Source organism: Embiotoca jacksoni, unplaced genomic scaffold, assembly GCF_022577435.1.
Source record: "Embiotoca jacksoni isolate LCO1_2020_lvr unplaced genomic scaffold, fEmbJac1.0.p SCAF_21, whole genome shotgun sequence".
Lineage (NCBI taxonomy): Eukaryota > Metazoa > Chordata > Actinopteri > Embiotocidae > Embiotoca > Embiotoca jacksoni.
In genome coordinates, this window is record NW_027185352.1 from 6,221,302 (window position 1) to 6,244,062 (window position 22,761).

A 22,761-nucleotide genomic window follows, 5' to 3' on the forward strand; every position below is an offset into this window, starting at 1 on the left:
CTCCCGGGTATAATCCTGAAAGGAAAACACCGTCAAATATCGCCCTCTTACATATTATATCATCCATCATTACTGAGCTGCGACTGTTCTCTCAACCTTCCGCTTCAGTTGCTGATTTCCTGTTTTGCAAAGACTCCCGTAGTAAACGACTGAAACTGTCGCAGCGTTTTAACATCGTTTTCAATATAATCCAGTTGAGAAAGTAACAACAACACCGAGATGTCTTCCGTTTGTGAGAAAGCAAAAATACCCCTCGCTCAAAAACTCAACTGTATTGTGCTTTAGTCTATTTTCAGCCACTGCAGGTGTAGACTTTGGTATTTGTGCTCCCTCTAATATAATTTCCTTCCTGGATAATTGTGGAAAATTGGAGAAAAACAACCACACAGGAAATGATACCAGGAGCTAAAGGTTTTCTATCTTGCTATCAAGTCTCTTCCCCCAACTATTTCTACATTAAACCTGCAATAACAACTTTTATAGGCTGTTTGCTGGCAGCGGAAACAAGCTCTGAATGCAAAAGTGACACATTATCACCTTGTTCGCAAACAGTTAGATCCAGGAAACACAGAGCGACATAAGCATTCATTTGTTTTTAGTCCCCTATTTTCAGCTCTGTGTTTGGTCCTGCAGGACATATCTTACTCTTTAGCTGATCAATACTTTACCATGCTTATCAGCTCGTTGCTAACCCTGTTGTCTGTTGGAGCTTCGGCCTCCATCAAATCTTGAGGGATGATTTAGCAGCTAATGCTTGAAGCTAACTTTGAGATAGCTTTCCAACAACAAGTAGACAAAGTGGGTTTATTAGAACTATTTTTTTGTTGAAACCTTCCTCTTGTGTTCAGTAAAACTGCCGAGCATGAGCAGTGAGACTGAACCAAAACAATTCGCTGAAAGATGCTAACACGCTCCGTAGACCTAACAGGGACTGCACTTGAGCGATGATTCTCTTTGGTTTAATTTCTATGGGCAACCTCTTTCTCACATTACAAATACAATGGTAGGCTGATGATAGTTGAGCCACAACCACTGATTAAAGCAGCTTTAACATACGTTGCATGATGTGATGCCACAGACCTTTAAATGCGTGCATTTTCCCCAGAGCTGGCCTCGGTGGGCAGTGTTACCGGCATGCTCGCACTGTTGGGGAATAAAGCCCCAAACCTCCAAACCAAACTCTGAGGTTACAACACTGCAATTTTATTTGTCTACAAACTGCAATCTACAAGACCAATGTCCAACTTGAGTAGTGGACTGAAATAAACAGCTGCGTGAGCAGACACAGTGATTCAACCGCTGCCTCTTCATGTTGTTTTCATTCTTCTGCCTGTGTTTGGTCTACAGACCAATCATTCTTTCAAGGCTTTCATGTTCATGTGCCATCAAGTCTGGCTACACCCCTCCCTCTTGACTTTTACCGCGACATGAAAAGTATTATCGGCGGGGAGAGAGACCGGATTCAAGGTAACGTTTACACTCGACTGGTGTTTTACCATCCTGCCAAGAACTGCTCTGGTAAATTGCCAAGAACGCAGCGAATGTTTAAAATGAGACCTGATATCTGTCTTTCACCGACATTTTCTTCAACAGGTGCAGTTTCTGTAAAAGTCCTGCAATATTCTACAAAAAATGTAAGACACATTTTAGTCTTTGGTGTTCCAAAATACACAAAATGTGCCAAATATTCTGTATATCTTCCAGACTTTTCCTGAAAGTCTTTGAGCTACACAGTCTGACTGAAGCGGGGGGGGTTATCCTGGAAACGCACTGACCTCAATGATGTAGTCGTTGCCATCTTTTCCGTGGACGGCCTTCACAGCACAGACGTCTAAGCCCCCAAACATCTCAGCGCAGGAGTCCACCCACATCCGATATCTGCAAGGACACCAATAACTCGTAAACCAAAAAATCAGAGACCCAATCATCTCTGGGGATATGGTGCAGGGGGGAGGACTCACAGTTATAAACAAACTTGAACTATAATACAAAAAAAAAAGCCCAAAACTTTAGAACAACTGTCAGATCTGTGTTTAAAAGCTGTGTTAATCTGTAAAATTGAAAATAGATTTCTTTGAAGGTCTATGTTATGCAAATAGTACTGAATTGTGCGAACAGGTCTGCATTTTCCCAACAAATCCCTGAGTCAGCTTACCTGTCAGTCATTGCGATCTGCTCCAACATGGCAGAACCTGTGTTCGCCTTCCAGTTACCAGAAATAGACGTTCTCCTGAAAATCAGAAAAGAAAAGCATCAGGATATGAATCAAGCTGCCTCCGGACAGAAAGCTACAAACCACCAAGAGTTAGTCACAACTTTAGCTTGTTATGCTATCGTCGTTTCATCAGTGTCGATGATTACCATCCACACCTACATTATGTTTGTGTCAGAGCCAATTAAAAACATACTTTCATGGTGAGGTCAGGGGAAAACAAGATGAGATAAGGCTTGGCTGCTCTGTTCCTCTGTTGTTGGCTGAGCAATTGTTTAGATACAGAGACTTGAAAGTAAAGAGGATGATAACCTATATTGTGATCTGCTCGGCTGAATTTAAGGACCAATGTGTCTCATTCCTAAATGGGTGTGAGTGTCTGAAGGAGGAGTGAGATCATGAAAATGAAGATATTGATACAGGAATCGAGGAATAGAGCTATTTCAAATTGTTATCTGCATTTATAAGCCAAACATTAAAGCAATGGGTCAAAAACGGTCAATTCTTTACATTAATTCATTCTTGGTGATGAGTTGTCGCCTCTAAATGTCTGTCAACTCCATTTTAAGTGAAAGTCAATAGGACCACAGTTAATTTTCATTCTAAACAAGAAACACAAAGGGTGACTATTTTTGTGTCCTAACACGAGGCTTTAACAAACAAAAAAATGAATAGCACGACATCATAACAGAGTTGAAGTGTCACATCTGATTTATAATCAAGAATTGATAAAGTCTATTTGAGTAAAGTCCACGTGACGTGCACAGTGTGTGATTTAGTGCCGTCTAGTGGTGAGGTTACAGATTGCAACCAACAGAACACCCCTCCCATCACCCTCCCCTCACAAGCATGTAAGATAATTTATGGTTTGTCCCTTCTGGGCTACTGTAGAAACATGGTGAACTCCGTGGAAGAGGACCCGCTCCCTATGTGGATATGAAGGGCTCATTCTGGGGTGATGAAAATTATCATTTTCATGTGATTTCACATTGACGAAAACATAATTATGAATATTATATTCCATTTCTACCAACAGATCTACACACACGTCCTTTAATGGCTGTGAAATACACCTGTAATGTGCCCAAAATCCCTGACTCAAGCAGAGTCACATTCAAAAGGCAACAATTTCTGCCTAATAATATTGAACAATCTTTGTTTGTCCTAAACTTGGGGTCTCTAATAAGTGTATTGGTGGTTATTGTGCTATTAATAAGATCTGAAACCCTGTAGAAAGCTGTCATGTTTGCTTTGTAGGAGTTGATTTACAGCTGCGATTGACAGTTGGCTCAGACTTTTGGAAGCTGTATTTAAAGAGGAAGCAGTGATTCTTCTACCGACTACGTTCTCCTGTGGTTGTGGTTACAGATGAGACTCACAGGTTGCCCTCACACAATATTTCGTTTATATTTACTTGATCGAAATTTAAGCTACTTCAGCTTTTTATTCACTAGATTAACAGTTTTCAAATGTACCACACACTCCGACTGCCGGTAGGTGGCGGTGTGAAACATCTTACATGTAAGCCTTGTAGTTGTTGCCGATCTTCTGGATGCGGATGTCGTACTTGGACTGGACGAAGGGCTCGGTGGTGGCGTAGGTCCCGGCCAGCGCCACTACGCTGGTGATGTCCTGGAAGTCCTGTTGGTTTTCAACTTTAATCTGCGGGAGAGACGCCGTTTGTTAGCGAGCGGCTAATTACAAAGCATGCCGTCGAAGCTGGCAGTGGCCGCTTCGAATCCCACAGGAATTTCACACTTGTGCACAGGCGGGATAATGAAGGGTCCCTGGATGGTAAGTTTGGCAGCGGCGGCTTTGAACTACGTCACCTCGCTCCCATCAAGTTATTAGGCTGCAGACTGCAGACACAGACTGAGGGGGAATGACGCAATGGCAGCCAATCAACGCAAAACATGTCTGTTGCATAAAACTCAAAGGCCGTTTTCACTCTAACCTTTAGATAATTAGGTAACAATGAGGTGTGACATTAGAACATAGGAGGGAAACAAATATTTGTCCCTCTGGTAATATGAAGGGCAAATATTGGTGGGAAACTAAGACCCTCATTCATTTCTATCTATCTAATGCTTGACAATTCCCAGGGATCACCTGCCAATCAAAAAAGCTTTACTCCATCTTCTTCTTTGGTTTTTCTGCGGGTGGTGTTCTTCCAAGATTTATGAGGTGTGCTCCATCAGGTCGTGGGAAACGGGGCATCTCAGCAGACAAACTCATCAATCAGCAGCTTTGGTGTCAGTTAACTGTCAGTGATCAGTGTTGAAGATGCAAAAGGATTCAGTCCAGAGCTTCCACTCACTCATCGCTACCCCTCTCGCTGGTGTCATCACGGAGGTGATGGTGGGAACGGCGATGTCCCATCGTGAAAAAAGACAAACCAGATAAGAAAAACAAGACGTCCCATTTCGTCCACTGGGGTTTGAACTCTTCGCTCTGTTTTGCTTGTCTTTAAATATATGTTTAAGTGAACTTAGTGGGTGCAAAAATGGTATGGAAAAGAGATCTAAAGTCCGGTTTGTGTCCTTTTTACAGGTGCGGGGTAGGACACTAGTTTTGCTCCAGATGTTGTTTTATGTCATGCTGGAGGTTAATACATTGCATGACTCAAGGTTTGATTTTGTACATGAGAAAAGTTCAACCACAGTCAGAGAATGGACTCAGATTGTTGCTTTACTGATCTTATTTTTGGGAGATGGATGAGGTGATGGATCGGGCCACTCTTTTAACTTTCCCTGTTTTTTTTTTTTTAATGTGCTTCAAAGATAAAGGAGGTTTGGAAGCCACGTGAAGATGGTAAGACACAAGACACGCGTGTTTACATGTGACAATTTGTGAGGTCTTAGGGACAAGTTTAATTGGTGTTTTTACAGGCATTTAAGTTTAGTGCACTTTCACACACAAACAAATCCCTGAGAAAGAAACACACATTGGTCTGGGTGGAACAAAGAAGTCCCGGAGAGCTTTTAAACATGATGCAACCCTCCAAGGAACCAACAATAGAAAAAAAAAACAAATAAAGAAAAGCTGAGCAGGAGTGAGAACAGTACCAAAACAATAAAAGTAGGGTTGAACCTTTAAAAGAAGGGCTGGTAACTTTGATGGTTCATGTGGTCCAGTAAACAGTGTTGTCATTTTGATGGGTAATAACATAAATATGGCTGTTAAAACCCACATAAAAAGCTGCAACTAAATCAGCTAGTTTCTCAAATGAGCTAAGTAGGCAGACTCGCAAATGTCTTCAAGCCAACAAAGCACAACACATTGAGGAGAATTTAAATCAAGATCTGTTTCTCTGAGAGCATGCAGGCTGGCATCCATACTGGAGACCAGCAGGTATCAGGGACCAGCAGCAGGTGATACTATCTTTGATCCACTGCTTGATCACTATGGACATGATGGATTTTGAGACTGGAAAGTTCGAGGTAGATTTTACTTCAGTAGTTGCACTTTCGCTAACATACAAGTATAGAGTATGCTGCACACAGACGTTTATTAAAATTGTAAATATATCCAGTAGATGCATATGTTTTAAAATCAAAGGACCTAAGACAGGAAAGGTTCTCTAGTTGAGCCATTGATGGCTGAGAATAAAAAGCAGCATCCAGAATCTGTTGACTCGATCATGTGACCTTCTAGTTATGCTGCCTTCAAATGGTGACATGGGAAGTCACGTTCATTGGATGGTTGGCATTTCAAATGGTTAAGTCGTGAGAACACCGTTGATAGGCAACAGCAACATGGTCTGGAAGCCACACAGGCTAACAAGTTAGGTAACTAGCACACCGGTAACAACATGAAGGGAATGCAACAGCAACAAGACGGACGGAGACGGTGAGGTTGTTGAAACATCAACATTTTCCTCAGACACGTTATATAGGTTAATGAACACGTGACAAAAATGACAAAAATGACATTCTATTAAACTTAACATCCAACATAAAATGAACTTTGGTGACCTCCACCATTTTTTTTTTTTTAAACATTTTGATTTCTGATGTCATGAACACCAGAAGAGGGGCTCATTCAATGGACTCTTCTCGTGAACACTGTAAACACATCCCCAGAGCATTAGACTAAGAAAACTCTTGTAACCACAGCACCACCAAAGAAGAGCCAATAAGTCACCAAACTATTTCAGTGACATCATATCCTCCTTATAGTTGCTAACTTTAGCGAGCATTAGTCATCCGTGGCTCCTGGTCAGACCAAGTAATGCTGTAGCAGCAAAACCACTTAGTGTACTCAAGTGAGAAAAGGTACATTTAATTGGTTATAAATTCAGTGTTTCTTTTGGAAAGTGAGAAATGGGTAATTTTTTTCACTTAGGGTCAATTTAATGTGAAGTATAATGTGGTTTGAAAAGTTTACAGAGAGCTTCTGTTGTCCTTGTGTCATCACAGTGTTCGTTTTTTTTTTTTTTTAATGTGTATTATTGTTCCTGCTATATTATATTAATTATAAAAATACATGAAGGTATGTTTATGTTCTACAATGTTAATGTGAACATGTGCACTCAGGTAACTTCTTTCATGTTGCTAACAGATTGCCGAACGTTTTGCATCTGAGAACTTAACCTTACTCGTCTACAGCGAGCGGGCAGAAGTTAAAACAACTAAGTCAACTTGAGTGACGGGATGTGACTCACAGTTCACATCACGACTCCAGAGGCAGAACCTGATAGCGAGCAGCATGTCCAGCTCTGAGCACACAAATCCATCCAGAGAATTACGCAATTCCTCGGAGAAACTAAACAAACCGTAATGATGCAAACAGGAACAGAAGGAACGCCAGAGAAGGTGAAGCACTGGCAGCCAGATGAAGAGCTGCGCCTGGTGGAAAAAGTCATGTCATGTTGCTCAGTGTTCAGACAAAATTCAAAATACTCGCTACAATACAGAAGCTCGCTGGTCGTAAAACAAAACAAAAATCATGAAGGGACAAAGGCTAAATAAGTAGCAACATTTAAAACATAAATCTTTAGTTAAGTTACAATCACCATCCGAATAACCAGTTGTACTGTTAGCTTTTTTTGGTCTTTCTGTTGACCTCAAAACACATTTGTTATTTTAAGACAGATTTTACTGTAAAGTTACTTCAAACGTGACGAAGTAACTTATGCTGAACGCTGCCAACTCTGGCCACCATTGGAGAAGTCATCAAGAAATTTAGGTTTGACAATTTTAGCTCAAATTAGCCACCATAAGCTCCTGTTGATACCAGACTAAGTAAGGATGTAAGCAGCAAAACGTGTGTCAGTAACAAACTGAGTGAGGGTGTGTTGTATTGCTTCTAAACTTAACTTTTTATTTAAAACAAAAAAGTTCTGTTTTTGTTTTTTGAAAATTTGCAGATTTGCTTTCAGTGCTTGAGCTTTAATTTCAGAATAAAAGCACCTTCTTCCTGTTTTATGTTGGCAAGAAATGATGCAGATATCCTCAGAAATTCAACGAGTTCTATCATGTATGTGTGCAGTAGTAATGGTAAGGGACCAAAACAAATGTAGTTATTGAAGTTTTACATGTAGCAACTTTTAGTTTAGTTGATTTAAGCAATATATAGGTAAAAATTTGAAAAGTAAAGGTGGTAATATCAAGCAAAAAAAATTCCAATCAATTTTTCTTTCCCAACTCACAAAAGTATTTCAGATTTCTGTTAAAAGCAAAGAAGACAGCAGCGACCTAAATCGCACATATTCCCACCCGTTGTCAGAGCTCTGTGAGGTTTGAGGGATGAAACGAGGTCCTGCTCTACAAAGGCTTTCCAAGTTCCCCCTGAACCCTTATGGGAAATTCTAAAGCATGTCTGGCTCCTGAACAGGAAACCAAGCCCATCCAGACAGACGACAGCAAAAGACATAAAGAAGGAGAAGTGTCTCCCCCAGAAACTTAAAAGAACTGGTAGACAAGCCGTGAGAACTTTTCTCATTGCTGTATCAGTGATAGAACTCTGTGTCTTTATATAAATAAATTACAAACACTTGAGTTTTGGGGACTCCGCTGTTTGTTGCTCATTTGTCTGTCATAAGCAGAGATAGACGTGAGTCTACAGTTATTTCCATGCAACAATAATGTCAGATGGTTTGAAACAGACAGATTCAGAATAAAGTAAAACTCCCGGTGGCCCGTCCTCAGACACTATGGGTGGCTCAGGAACACATCACATGTTTTACAGCCTGTGACTGATTTTAGCCGATAGAGAGATCACACGGTCTGTATAGACCGGCACAGAGAAGGTTTTAAGGTTTGCGAAATTCAGACTAGCCAAAGCTGCCGTGATCTTATCAGGTTTGATTTGCATGGCTGGAATCTCGACCGATCAGTGTGAGGCTGAATTTCTCCCGGCGGGCTTGTCTACAAAAGTCCATTGTTTCAGCTAAAAGTCTCAAGGTAAAGAGAATAAAACATTCTTCATTTTTCTTCTTTTCTTAAATGAACTGACTTGGCACACGCATCAGAAGTTGTGAAACTTTACATCTGATATGGGTCCCGGGCATGAGTGTGAAATAATAGCTCAGTAGCTAAAATGCAGCCTCTCAAGCTACTTTCACGTCCTAAATGGACCAAAACCGGTCAACATGTGTATCACACCAAGATCTACAAAAACATTCTCTTGTTGCCATGACCTCATGACTCAACAGGAAGTCGTCCATTTTTTATTTGCTGTCCATTTTTGGTCATTTCCACATGTTGCACTTTAACAAACTCCAACAGAATTTATTAGACCGACTTTAAATTTAGTCCATGCAATCTTTAGATCTTTGTGATGAAAACTTTGATGTCCATTATCCAATATTCCCCACACTACATTTTTGATAAAAGTCCTGACCTAAAGACATCCACGTGGTAATCACAGCGCCAACTACTGGCAACATGAAATGACATGTTTTATGATTTCATTTGTTAGTCCTAACAGGTCAACTAGATCCACCTCAAACTGGGTTAGAAAAGCTGTCAGACTTTGATGATATTATATTGTCATATCCTGTGAGCTTTCATCGAAGGGCATTGCCATGGCGATGTGGCAGATTTTGATGTTTCGCCATGACACAAGAAGCTGTTGAAAGCTCATGAAACCTGGCACACGTGTCAGAAGTGGGGAAAATGTATATCTGGTATGTGTAAGTTCACGTTAAATGCTGCTTACAGCTTTAATTTTTGTTTCTTGGTTTGGGGTTTCGGCATTGAGGTTGGGAATAAGGTAAATGTTACAATCCAAAGCGTGAAACGATGAAATGAATGTTTGGTTCCCACAAAGATTAAAAAAAAAAAAAAAAAAAGAGCAAATTCATGAGTGTGTTTGACAGTATAATTTGAGAAACTCACCTTTCCCATGCCAGCGTGGGCGTGTCCCATCTTGACTACCACGGGGTAGGAAGGGGTCGTAACCTGCAGACAAACACAGCATCACATTATGAGTTGAGTGTTGGACCGTTCTTGGACAACCAACAAGGAGTTCAATGTTTAAATGTTCTATTTCTACACTCTCTGCTTAAACTTGCATTCCTTTTAACAAATTTTTTTTGGCCACTTATGAACCTCAGAAATCAGCCGTAAACACAACAGTAATATATATTAGCAATAAGTTGCTCATTTAAACATCATCCAGCAGATATGGAGCAACATTAACACCCATTCATTTCAACTCATTCTTCTGGTCCAATGCTCACTCTAATTCAGCTCTTTAACAGCTAAGGCTAAAAGCTCACTTCGTTTGCCAAGTGCAGTTTGTTATAGCTTGATATTCCCAGACCCAGATTCACTGAGTGAATGTATTGGGGATTGTTTCCGGTTCTTGCATCCATATGGATGCAGACCTTGTGTTCATTTTGAAACTATTGGAGCAGCCTTTAACCAATCAGCATTGACAACCATATGACGTATGTTGTTCAGCAAAAGTCAACCATTGTTGGAACTACTGGATGCTGTTTGGCCCAGTGACCAAACCTTCACGCGAACAGGGTTTCCAGACTATATTCACAACATAGACTGAAGCTGTGAGCAATAGGTGGGCGGAGTCAGATTTATCATGGTAAACTGTGGGTTTGTCAGTACAAAAAATTACATCTTTCACGTATTCATTTTTTAACTCAAATAAAATGGCAGTGTGTTGAAAGAACTATGAAAATAGGCATTGAACAGTTCTAAGACGAGAAGCTTCAGAATAAAAGCAGGCAAAATAAGCTGCAACTGTCATCAGGCTGGAAAATTATGTCACATTGAATTTGGCCATTCAAAACTGTACTTGGTGCTTTAAATATTACTGTAAGATCGATATGTGGTAAACACCACAGAGACGAAAACCAAAAGCGGACGACTATTTCCTTTGCTGAGCTGGATGTATACACGAAGTGTCCAGAGCCGTGGCCTCGTAAAGAAACGCACCTGCTCTCGTGCCGTTCCACTGACGTTAGAGCTGCCCGGTTTAGGAGGCTTGAGGAGGAGTCGGAAGAATGTTGGTTTGTACACAAAAGACTGTGGAGGTTCTGGGAAGCTGGGTGGAGAACACAGCTCTCTGGGATGGGTTTGGACAAACCCGGCAGACCACAAACATGCTATATCTCATCATGTGTAGAATTAAAGTGACTGAAACATCAACAGATTACTTCAAATCTCCCTGCGGTTGAGACGCCCTTTGATAACTCTGATGATATGATCGTTAATGCGATGTAATCTAAAGAGGGACTTTTCCAGTTTTCAAAAGCACTTTCCCCACACTTGTGTGTAATAGCTCTCAGGCAACAGCGCCAGGTTGCATGAGTAGCCTTTAGGTCACCTTTACAGAAAATGAACAATAACTTACAAAGCGTTTTCAGAACAGTTTAAAGGACTTTTAAGAGGAACGACCCCCCAGAGAGTTTCCCCTAGAACCAAATAGGTTCTAAGGCCTGTTTGCCTCCATTTGAAACTCTTTCCTCGGCTGTTTTAAACGGCTTCGTTTGTAGCTGTAGTTTACCCGGCTAACTGTTTACACTGTGTCTTAAACAAGGCGGCTGCCTGTGCTCCCGTGTTCGACCAATCACTGCGCACTTGCGTCACCGCAGTTCCTATTGTTATGAGTAAAGTACCTACCCAGGGGTAGGAGCTCGAAAAAGTACCTCAAAAACTGAATGATAGACACAAAAAGGGGAACACCCTCCTTCTGTTCTTATAAATGTGAACTAGTTCCTGCGGTCCGAAAACGCCTGTTGTCTCCATCGAAGGTGTACCTGAGGTGCTCCATCTGTGTTGTGTTCAAGCACGGTACAGAGCTGCAGGTAACGTATTTTATGTGTTCACATCTTCCAGATTCCAAACACAAAGTTTCCTCCGCAGACACCTGCAGGTGAATTAACTAAACACAGGAACAGAAGATGTTCAGGCCAGCAGATCAGACCTGCCAAGGAGGAAGTGAACGCCTAAACAGCTGCTATGGTTTCAGTCAGAGCTTGTTCTGAGCGGAGCCTTCAACTGACATGGAGCTGCTCCAGGGTGTAAGCGCCGCTTATGCTGACAGGTTCTGACAATACAGGCCCGGCCGACATGCTGCCAAGATAAAGTGTCCTCTAATTGTCTCCATTATCACTTTACGAGTGCCAGAATACAGAAAGAAGGCGAGGCAGCATCAAGGAGTCCTCCTTGTAATCCACTTCTAAGTGCTGAACAGCACGAATGAAGCACGTCGTAAAGTGAAGAATATGCAAAGTGGAAAGATAGTGATGTAAGAAGTCATATTTAACATAAAAAAATACAATTGATATGAGCCTTACTCTGTAATCTGACACCCTGGAATAAAGTTCCTTCAGATTTGAGGTCAACATTTGTTCAGAAAAAGCCATTCATTGGATTTACTTTCTGTAATCATATGGAGATAGTTTTTAATAGTTTTATTGATGGAGTCAATGGTTATTGCACAGAATTAAAATTGCCTTCACACATAAGGAGGAATGTAATCTTATGGAGTACAGCTGTTTGAGTGGATTTGGGAATATGCACTACTAATAAATAATACTGACACGAGGGCCTTAAGGTCTTGAAAATCTACTTTTAAACCTAATGCGGGACTTTTACATTTAAATCACATCAGTTACATTCAAGCTTTCGCCAGACGAGTTCAAACAAAGCTGACTAAGCCAATAATCTCCAGGTAAATCCATCTGTCTATCTCAGTATACAGAGTTTTTACATCTGATGTGGTGTCTGCTGAGGCGTTCCCGTATTGGCCGGAAGAACGCGTACGTGCAGAGAATGCGCGCCAGAGACTTCTGGTGGCTAATGTCCAGTTTATTAACTTGATTGGGAACGAACAAAAATTCATGCGGCTCTTTTTGACTTACAAATGATATCGGGCCGAATTGATCAAATTCGTACAGTGAAAGAAGTTACTTCATTCATCAACAATTTAGTAGTGACGGAGTCGCCTAATGCAGAGCCGATGACTGAGGCGTGTCGGCAGGGTTTTTGTAATTACTCTCACTGGCAGACGGCAAACACCAAAGTTTTACACTGCAGCTTCCAGACACATCACCACTTCAGTTTTGTGTTGAATATCCCCAAATGACCCAAATTACCATACAGCAAATCTGAGGAATTAGCAATGTATAGTTTATACTATGTTAATTGAAGGGGCCAAGTTTCTGTTGCGTCAGCTCATTATTTAATGCCCAAATCATCATATGATTTCTTCCCGTCATACAGATCAACCTGTTGCGCAATCCGGCACCTCCCCATCACGTTCAGGATGTTTTGGGAGATTCAACTATGAGGTTTCATTACGTAACACTAATGAACAGGAATGAAGTGGATTTAATGGTTTACATCTAAGTGAGATCTACGTGTTTTCTTTGCACAGTGGGCGGTTCAGGGGCCAGTCAGAAGTTGTACAGCAGTTAAACATGTGCGTCACATGACGAACAATTAGATGCCTGAGGTTCAACAAGTAACTGAGAAGAGCCCAGCGGTAACACATCACGTGGACGTCTGTGTTTGTCTGTCGGAGAGTGTTCGGGGTGGAAGAGGCTGCAGCCGCCCACTCTGTCTGGACACGTTCCTTCCAGTCATTCCCGTCTGCACGGCAATGACGGCAGACGTGCTGAGGCGAGACGACCACATCCTCTGCCCCCGAACAAACCGGAGCGTCGGACGGAGACGAGCTCTGACCACAAAAGATGTCCCCTGAACTGATATGATATTATCAGAGAAGATGAACAGAAACAACAGATTGGCTCACTTCAAGAGCACTTATTAGTAACACCTACAAAATACAGTCGGGGATTTTAGGAATTCCTTTATTATTAAATTACTATTTAGTTTATTAAACTGCCATCTGTGGAGCTATGTGCTAACATGCTGTCAAACCAAGGGACATTGTAGTGCAAGCATTCCTTAAATCAATGACTCTCAGGTGCGTTATGAACCAGGACCAGCGTGAGTGGGTCACAGGTGTGTGTGCAGGGAAAAGAAGAAAAAAAAGACTAACTTTTATTTTCAAATCTACAGAACTTCTGCTGCTACGCTTTCATTTTTAAGGACACACGTTTCTCATTATGCCTCACGCGTGCAGTTGACGTTATCTGCCCGCGTTGTCATGACAACGATGACCAAAAATGACACAATGACACAGATACTTTTGTTTAAGGCGACTTTTAATTAACTGCATTCAGGCTCAAAGGGAACGATGGGTGTTATTAGAAAGTAGAAGTGCGACGCCATTAAATAAACGGCTTGACTATTTAATGTCTGTGTTTTTACTCCTCTCTGGCATTTTGTTCTCTTAACATGATTTCATTCAGTAAAGAGTTTTGAGGCTGGATAAAAGCTCTTTGAGCCAGCAAGCCGGATAACTGTCACTTAGCAAGCTCATTAGCTCGGTCGATAAAAGGGTCGCTGACACGAAAAGGAGCTCAGTTTATTTAAAAGTCCTATTTGTACAATCGACTCATGTCTCAAAACTGTGTGTAGGATACATCATTCCATTTTTGTGGAGCAGTTTATTCATTTTGCGAAATAAGTATATTTTGATTTTTGTAGTATTTTCCAACTTTTATTTGTGACTTTAAACAACTTTATTTCAAGGCTGAAGCTTCCAGCTCTAAAATAGAGCCGCCGGAGAGCATTGACTTCCCTTACGGCATGAGGGAGTCTGTTTTATGGAAAAACCTTTATTTTACAGTGATTGATATTCTTAACCAGATTGTTCAACAAGACAAGTTTCCGTCCTTAAAAAGCCTCGGTGGCCATTAGCTCTCAGATGTGGAAATTTGTGTTTAAAACTTCAGCTTTCTGTTTCATCTAAGCGACGTGCACTCAGCCTTTTGTTCCCAGCAGAAGTCTGTAAAAGACATCCAGTGTGGTAAAGATGTTAAGAAGTCACATGCTAAAAAAGCTAATTATACGGTGGGTGAATTTACCAGTCTAGGTTTTCTTTTGGAACACGTGGGCTTTCTTCATTTACAGTAAATTTGCCAGACGGCAGATCTGGCACGTGGTGGACATACTTCAGGGAAACCCATCCACCCTAAATCCCTCCCTCCGGCCGCATGTGCAAAGCTTGTTGTAAACAGTATGCGAGTCCGGTAGGATGGTTGTTCAAGTCAGCGTCTGAATCGTGCTTCTGTAACTTCAAAACATCTCCGAAACCTGGAAAACTGGAAACTTCCATCTGTAGTGGATCTGTGTCTGGAGAGCAGAGCTGCATCCACTGGAAACACATTAATACGTCCCAACATGAAGTCACAAATACAGGATCAATAACAAGTGACAGTATCTCTTCTATAAATGCTACAAAAATGTATCACAACTTAATGAAAATGGTTTGAAAATAGATTCAGCAATTAGCTCAAATTAATCTTTGAAAGTTTGAAAGAACTGTTGGAAACTAAGTTCGGTGATAATTCACTGTGGGTACATGACTGAAATAATCCTATTTCAAATTACACAGTCATTTGATTCATTGTCACTGTAAACAAGTATATTAATGCAGCCTACAGTGAACTTCATCATTTTTAGGCAACCAATAAAAATCGCACCAACACACTATACTACTACTATATTCTGTCAGTGACTTAAATGCAGTAACACTGGGATCAAAACACATAACATTTAAGTGTGTATTTCTAAAACTCAGTACAGGCTTGACGTTTGATCGATGACCCTAATTTTTTTTAGGATTATGGCTATTTAATTCAAATTAGAGCTCGACTGATATATTGGTATATTTTATCGGTCGATAAGGTTCATCACACATATAACGGTATCGGCATATGTTGACAGATATGCGCTGATATGAAAACTCTTCTTTTTTTTTTACAGAACATAAGGCAAAAAAAAGAAGCGTGGCGTAATTAGAAGAATCATTTTTTGTACTGCCTAATATTGATATCGGTATGGAAACCAAGAATCAAGTATTAATCAAGCTCTAATTAGAGCTTCACAAATATAGGTTACACACACACACACACACACACACACACACACACACACACACACACACACACACACACACACACACACACACACACACACACACACACACACTATATCCAATGACAAGCTTGTTGAGATCGGTGCAGTGCTTTAGTGGCAGAGCAGTCGGAGTTAAAGCTCTCTTTGGGGACACGTGCATTATAAAGCAAAACACATGGTGCATCCATCCCGCATTTATGATCTCTTAATTTTTATTATGGCCACTCCACATCAAGGAGAAGACATGAGGCGCGATGGTTTAGGCAGGCGGCGAGAGCAGGGGGACCCCGACCCAGAATCCTTTTCAAGAGTCCTACCGCAGCTGGACCAAAGACAGCCTGCCCACATCAAACTGTACCCGCGGATTAAGTGAGCCTCAAGAGACCAGTGATGTTTATCACGAGTCCGTTCTAAGTTACCGACTGAATTCACGCACCTGACAGGAATAGGTGCAGCGCTCTTTGAAAGGGTCGCATGTAAAACTGTGAGTGGGTTTTAAACGAAGGCTGGAGTATAACCTTTCACTTAAGAGCAGAGTTAAGCAGTCATAAGTGATTGCTCCTGTATTAGATGTCCATTCGAAATAAACAGTGATTACACCGACAACCCCTCGGAAGACGTGCTTTGAAAGTGTGAAGGTACAAGTGCAGACTTTTATCACGTGGAGTATTTTGAATCTAAACACATACAAAGCAAAACCACAACTATTACCGCCTTGCCAAACCAGTCAAATTGCAGTTTCCATCCACGTCAGTCCAGACTCATGTAATAAATGTACAGAAAACTTTGAAGGAATTTGGCCAATAAAGCTGATTCTGATAGAACACAAAGTTGTAGTCATGACAGTTAAACAATAGTTCGATTACAGCTGTTGCTGCAAAGAAGCTACAAATTCTTAAACAAGGATGTTTCACACACATCTTCAACCCAAAAGCACAGAAGATCTATACAATCAGCACAGTTTCAATGTGGACACTCAAGATTAGTGTCACCAAATGTGAAATGTGACAAGTTATGGTGTCATGTTCACAAGAATGGGATAGACATGAGTTCAGTGTCAACTTGACCTTTGACCAACATGACCTAATCAGTTCATTCTTGAGTCAAAGTGAACTTTGTGCCAAGTTTGAAGAAATTCCCTCAATGCGCTCTATATTGGGACAGACTTGAGGTCGCATTAACCTTTATGGTTGACCGTTGACCACCAAAAGTGAATCACTACATTCTTGAGTCCAACTAAACAGTTGTGCCAAATTTGAAGAAATTCCCTCGAGACACTCCAGATAAATGAAGTTCACAATAATGGGATGGACGTGGGGTCCCATTGACCTTAAAGTTTGACCTTTGATCACCAAAATCCAAGTGAACGATTGTGCCAAATTTGAGGAAATTTCCTAAAGGTGTTCCTCAGATATTGCCTTCAGGAGAATGGGATGGACGCACGGATGGACAACCCAAAAACATAAAGCAGAGGCATGAAAATATTTAAACTGGAACAACTATATTTCAAGTTAGGGTATCAAACTTCCTTTAATCTGAAGTTAATAGTCTATTACTATTCAAATTCATGTCAATATGAGGCCTTTATTTGGTCTAAATTATAACTGATAATGTCCTTGTTGTGGCTTTTTTAATTAAGAGGACAAACTTGAAGAGCTTCTAGTACACTACACACCAGCAGGCTAATTTCAACAGACTGTGTAACTTCAAAAGAAATTTTACACATGTCCTCAAACTAAGAGTGACATAAGCATGACACATACAGAAGTCCCTGGACACCCCCCTCCCCCATAACAGACATTTACGAGTTGTCATAGTAACACCCTGGGCTAACATCCGGCCAGACCTAAAGTAGATGCCCATTGTATTAAATTAAAGTGTCTACAGTAAAAGCTTTGTAATGCGGCGTGGTAATTATTGTTGTGGAATTTAAGCTCATCTGGCTTCCATTAGGGTCCGTCCTGGTGTATTTCCATGAGTGAGGCAGCTGTCTGGAAAACACAACTGAGTCGTGAGGGTGGAAGTTTCCAGGGCGGATGCTCCTTAACAACACCGAGGTGCTGATGGAGAAGTGACCGAGATGGTCGGTGGTGTCCTCTGATGGTCAAGCCACCTGCTTTGTCATCACAACTTGTTTGGTGTTTTTTTTTGGGGGGGGGGGGGGTGAGATGGAAATAGCCTTTACTTTTTCTACAGATAGAGGTCCTTAATTTGATTCTGTAAAAGTTGTGAGTCGTTTAGAACTTTTTGGGACATTACAAGCTGTATAATTTGTTTAAAATTAATTTCCATGTGAATTACATGAAGCAGCATCTATACATAATCAGTTATCTGTTACTCTAAAGTGAGTCAAACAGCTCCAACAAGCTCCATGTCACCAAATTCAACATCAGAAATCTTTGTTGACTATCTGTTGTGGGGACGTTTCCATGACTGTATCCTTCTGGAAGTTTCTATTGAAGACCGACAGTTAAGAATTCAAATATATCGACAACAAATTACAGCTCGTGCTGCCCAAAACCTTCATATACATCATAAATATTAAACATTAGGTATGAGATCAATGCAGGGCCTGAAAATCATTCCTTCGTTCCTGTTTTTTATGTTAATGTCAACTAGTCTTTTTTTTATTTTTTTTTAGATCATTTTGGGGGCTTTTATTTGCCCATGACAGTGAAGATAAACAGGAAATAACATGCAGTACGGGTTTGTCCACCACAGGAATCAAACCTGGGACTCACTGCTTCGGACATACAGTACGCCCCCATGTGGTATGAAACATAACCACTCGGCAAATCAGAGTGCCCCATCATTTTTCAGCCAGGCTAGTGGCATGTTTATAGTGATGGCAATGCTGGTCCAGCAGTTTTGTGAAGACTAAAATATTTTCACAACTTTTATGTGAATTACTATTAAATTTGATATCTACGGTGTGCAGACGGTGTATCCTGGATTGTTGAAACGACAACTATTGACTGGAGTGCTGTAAAATGTGGTTCAGACGGTTTCTTGCCCTTTTCCGGATTAATCGCTTGTCAAAACAAAAGGGAAAACGTTGTATTTGTCAAGATTTTTTGCAGCAAACTAGCAAATGTTAGAAAGCTACAATGCTCAACTAACATGGTGAACACTGTAAAATCATATCTACTAAACATCAGCATATTATATAGCTATGGTTTTGAGTTATACTTAAATATCAGATGTCCCCTCTAGATACATCAAAGGGTGTAATACACCCATCAGTCCACTACAGGATAGCATTGGAGGGACACCTTTTGTCTCAGCTTGGCATGAAAATAACATGCCTTAGGTTTGGGCACCAAAAATGACATAATTAGGTTTAGGGAAAGATCATGGTTTGGGATCAAATAAGTCATTTTACATAAATAACGTTACATACGTCACAGTTACTTTATCTATGCTACATAAGTTAAATACATGACATTCTATAAGTAAATAAACCCGCGTTGACTCATGGCCTGTCGCCCTCGAACGCTGAACTCCAGGGTGAAATTCCTGTTTGCTCCATCCAACCACCTTGATCACCTTCCCATGTGAACTTTAACACCATTTTTTGTAATGGCTAGTCATACGTGGACGTGCTTTTCACGCCGAGGTGAGGCAAAACGTGACACTGACACGATATCCTCTGGTAGACTGACTGCTGTATCGACACGTTGCTTTGATACCTGGCTGCTTTACGTCACCACGACAACAAAACTGACGTATTTTAATGTAATGAAGACTTTTGTCTCAAGCAGCTTCCCGTCTGCCTCTCATTCTTCTCATTGTCCACTTCATCTATGATAGCCAGCTACCCCGCAAGGTGCAGGTCCAACAGTCTGAAGCAGTCTGGGGAGCAGCGTCCTGCCCGAGGACAGTTCAACACAAGGACAGATAGACCACCTGTCCTCCCTCCTGAGCCACCGCTCTAGTTATATCTCCTCCATTCTCATCTATGATACAGAGCAATGAATGGCTGTGCACACACATCTTGTGGTGTCCATATGGTATCTCTGTAGGTGGTGTCGGCCCGACTTCTAATTTAATTTTTGAAGAGGCACGTGTCCGCTTAGATGTATCTCTGCTGAAACTCCTTAAATCTTCTATAAATGCCCTTTTATCCCGTCTTTGAGAATATTAACACAAACTGCTCTTATGAGAGTACTAATATTTCAGTGATCTCACAGCTGGTCAATATTACAGATGGTTAACCAATATGTTTTAATAACAGAACACAGCCTCGACTTGAGTTCAGTCCATTCCTTTTAAATAAACACAGATTTGTTTGAAAGTCAGTGTTAAGTACAAGTCCAGACTGTACTAAAGTAGAGCTATTTAAGTCCAGCTTCTCTGCGGTTCGGCTGTAATAGGGATCTGGACAGGCCTTATTAGCGCTAATCAATTCACTAACCTACATTCCTGCTTCAGAAGAGAAAAGGACAGACGGGCTTCGGGTGAGCCAATCCTGCAAAAACCATCAACGCCATGCCACATTCCTCCCAGTCGAAGAGGAAAAGCGATGTTTCTTTCCTATTTTCCAGGAGCTCCTGCAGCATTAGGTCTCGGAAAAGGCTGCGCAGAAATGAGGTGGCTGTGTGCAGTTTTGGATTCCCTGTTCCATGATGCGTGGAGTGAATGGAATCATTCAGTCAATCCTTTCAAGCTTCGTGATGCCGGCGAAAACAATCTGAGATCCAGACCTGCACCTGTGAGCAACGTGACCGATGAATATGTACGGACAAAACGTTGACATGTGAGCCGTCGTACTTTTTGACACGTCTCATTTTCCCCGACCCTAACCGTGCCTGCGCACACTCAGAGAGGTCAGAGGTTCGCTGTGACACACGGCTGACAGTTGTTGCCGTCCATGAAAGCCACTTAGCTGCTTCCCTGAAAACGTGATTTCCAAGAAAACGTCCATGAAGTCTCTTACTTTGAATACCTCCCTCCTGCACTACGCTGTGCCCTGATATCCTGTTTCCACAGAAAACACATTCAAACGAAGGAAGCTGGACGCTCTAAATATGCAGCTTCATTGTAACGTTCAGGATATAAAGCAGATGTCAAGAGTCTGGACTTGATGGAGCGGACGCAGTGTTGTTTTAACTACACTTACGCTGGGCTTTAACTTCGTGGTTCGCCACAGTTTCATGCAACACTGTCGAGAAAATTACAGCCCGCCGAGGCATAAATCATAAATCAAGTTATTTTCAAATGCAGCAACAGGCCGAGTGGGAAGTTAAACTGTTCAAACTCATTCATGTTGACAATCTAATATAGACCAAGGCGAGAAAAATCTGTCTGCATGAATATGCAAATCTGTCCTAAATGTAAACACATTCTTTTGAAGAGGGTTTTAGGATAATCAGTAATAAAGTGTTTTAAATAATGAAAGTCTGCACAATCTGAAACCTCAGCATGTTTCAGCTTATTTTCCGAACAGACAGTCAGTCACAGCTTTATAGGTCTTAATTATATCCTGAACATAAGATAAAACTACTGAGTAGATAAAGCGACTCGGGCTTACTCGGAGAAAGGATTACTATATTACTGTATTACACAAAGCCTTATTGGAATTTTGTTTCATTTGCAGAATTAAGGTCAATGTATAAGAAAAAAAAAAAAAGATTTAGATATCAGAGGAAAATACAGGCAAAATGTACAACAGGTGCAAACACAGAAGCTGCAGTCTGGATTCATGAATTTTAAAAAAGCTCACAAATGAGTTAGGATGTATTTCAAAGAAATATTTCCTGTTCTGCGTGTCTAAATAAGGTGCTGTAAATGAGAGGAGATGCATGCGGCAGGAGGAGTCAGCGACTATTTTGACAGCGGAGGAAGGAAAGGAAAGGCGGGCTTCTGCACAGCGCATACCAGGGCTCGGCCCGAATGTCAGCGCCATTACTGTTTCCAATTAAGACACGGTACATAGGGAGGAGGGAGGGCAGGACATCAAGCAGGAAGAGATTTTGGAACAGCTGGATGTGGCAAAGCTTGTCTGTATTCATGTGCCTGCTGTGCAAGCAGCAGGGATTGGTGGTACTCTGTGAAACACTGCAGCAATATTAACAAATTTACTGCAAATTGAATTAAACTTGGGAGCAGTCAGGGCGTAGAGTCCTCTAAATATATTTGAATGACAGAAAATGTTCTGGAATTAAAAGTCACCATCTGGATTTGCTTGAAAATACACACGATGATAACCAACTGAAGGTCGTGGTTTTTTTTAGATAAATACTTATCAGGACTTTGAACAAAGTTTACACACAATAGTCAACATTGTGTTTGTCCATTGCTTTAATTCAATACACTTTTGTTGCTGGGTCACACATTTAAAATGTTATTGTCTGATTTGTATGTCTCAGACATATCAGTTTCTTGTAAATGTTTCACAATAAAAGGCTTGTTAAGAAATGAATGGTTAGTGTATATTGATACAGTAGAGGACTTTTAATTATCTTTTTAGTAGTTTTTTTGTTGTGGTTTTGAATTGTTAACTAAGTGTAACATGGCTACCTGTGAATAAACCCGGTCGTGGACATCGTCTAACTCCATTCTCGTGTCTCATTTTGCTAATCAGACTGTACATAACAACTGGCTAAAAGAGAACCCCCATAATACTAGCCGTTGCCCCCGGAGGCAGAAATGTCTTCAGACTGATAGTCAATGGGTTTCGAGATAGGATGAGGACATTTTTAATTGTTTAACCGACTTTAGTTAGATAAAATACTTTAGAACATATCCCATACCGCAGTAGTACTATACAGATTGATCGGCAGTAGTTGTGTGCTTCCCCCATGGTCTATCCAACAGTCAACTGAAACCAGCTGATGTTTGTAGACCTTTCCTGATCGTAACCTGATAGCTGAGTTTTGTGTTTTTGTTGTCACTAGCTCACAAAACTTGTTGAGCATCACAAACTAATTTTGAATCTTGCACAAGCTATTGTCCAGCAGTTTTAATCGACATATTTTAGTACTAAACTGCATTCATTAAACTTTCCAGCCTTGGCTCCCAACTCCGTTTTGGTTGTTACCCTTTCATTTAAACTACTGTCTCCTCCCAACACCTAATCACAGATTCGATGTC

The 22,761-nt window shown here is 41.0% G+C and overlaps 1 protein-coding gene across 1 annotated transcript in view; it reads right to left on the reverse strand.

Annotated features, from left to right (window-relative positions):
• The window catches only part of syn3 (synapsin III), a 112,346-nt gene that overhangs the window by 11,881 nt on the left and 77,704 nt on the right, over positions 1-22,761 (reverse strand). Inside the window, exons 7-10 of the mRNA XM_069156593.1 lie at positions 9,553-9,615; positions 3,732-3,874; positions 2,156-2,230; positions 1,776-1,878 (exon numbers count right to left, since the gene is read on the reverse strand). Of these exons, the coding sequence (XP_069012694.1) occupies positions 1,776-1,878; positions 2,156-2,230; positions 3,732-3,874; positions 9,553-9,615 (384 nt within the window). The remainder of the gene's footprint in view (positions 1-1,775; positions 1,879-2,155; positions 2,231-3,731; positions 3,875-9,552; positions 9,616-22,761) is intronic.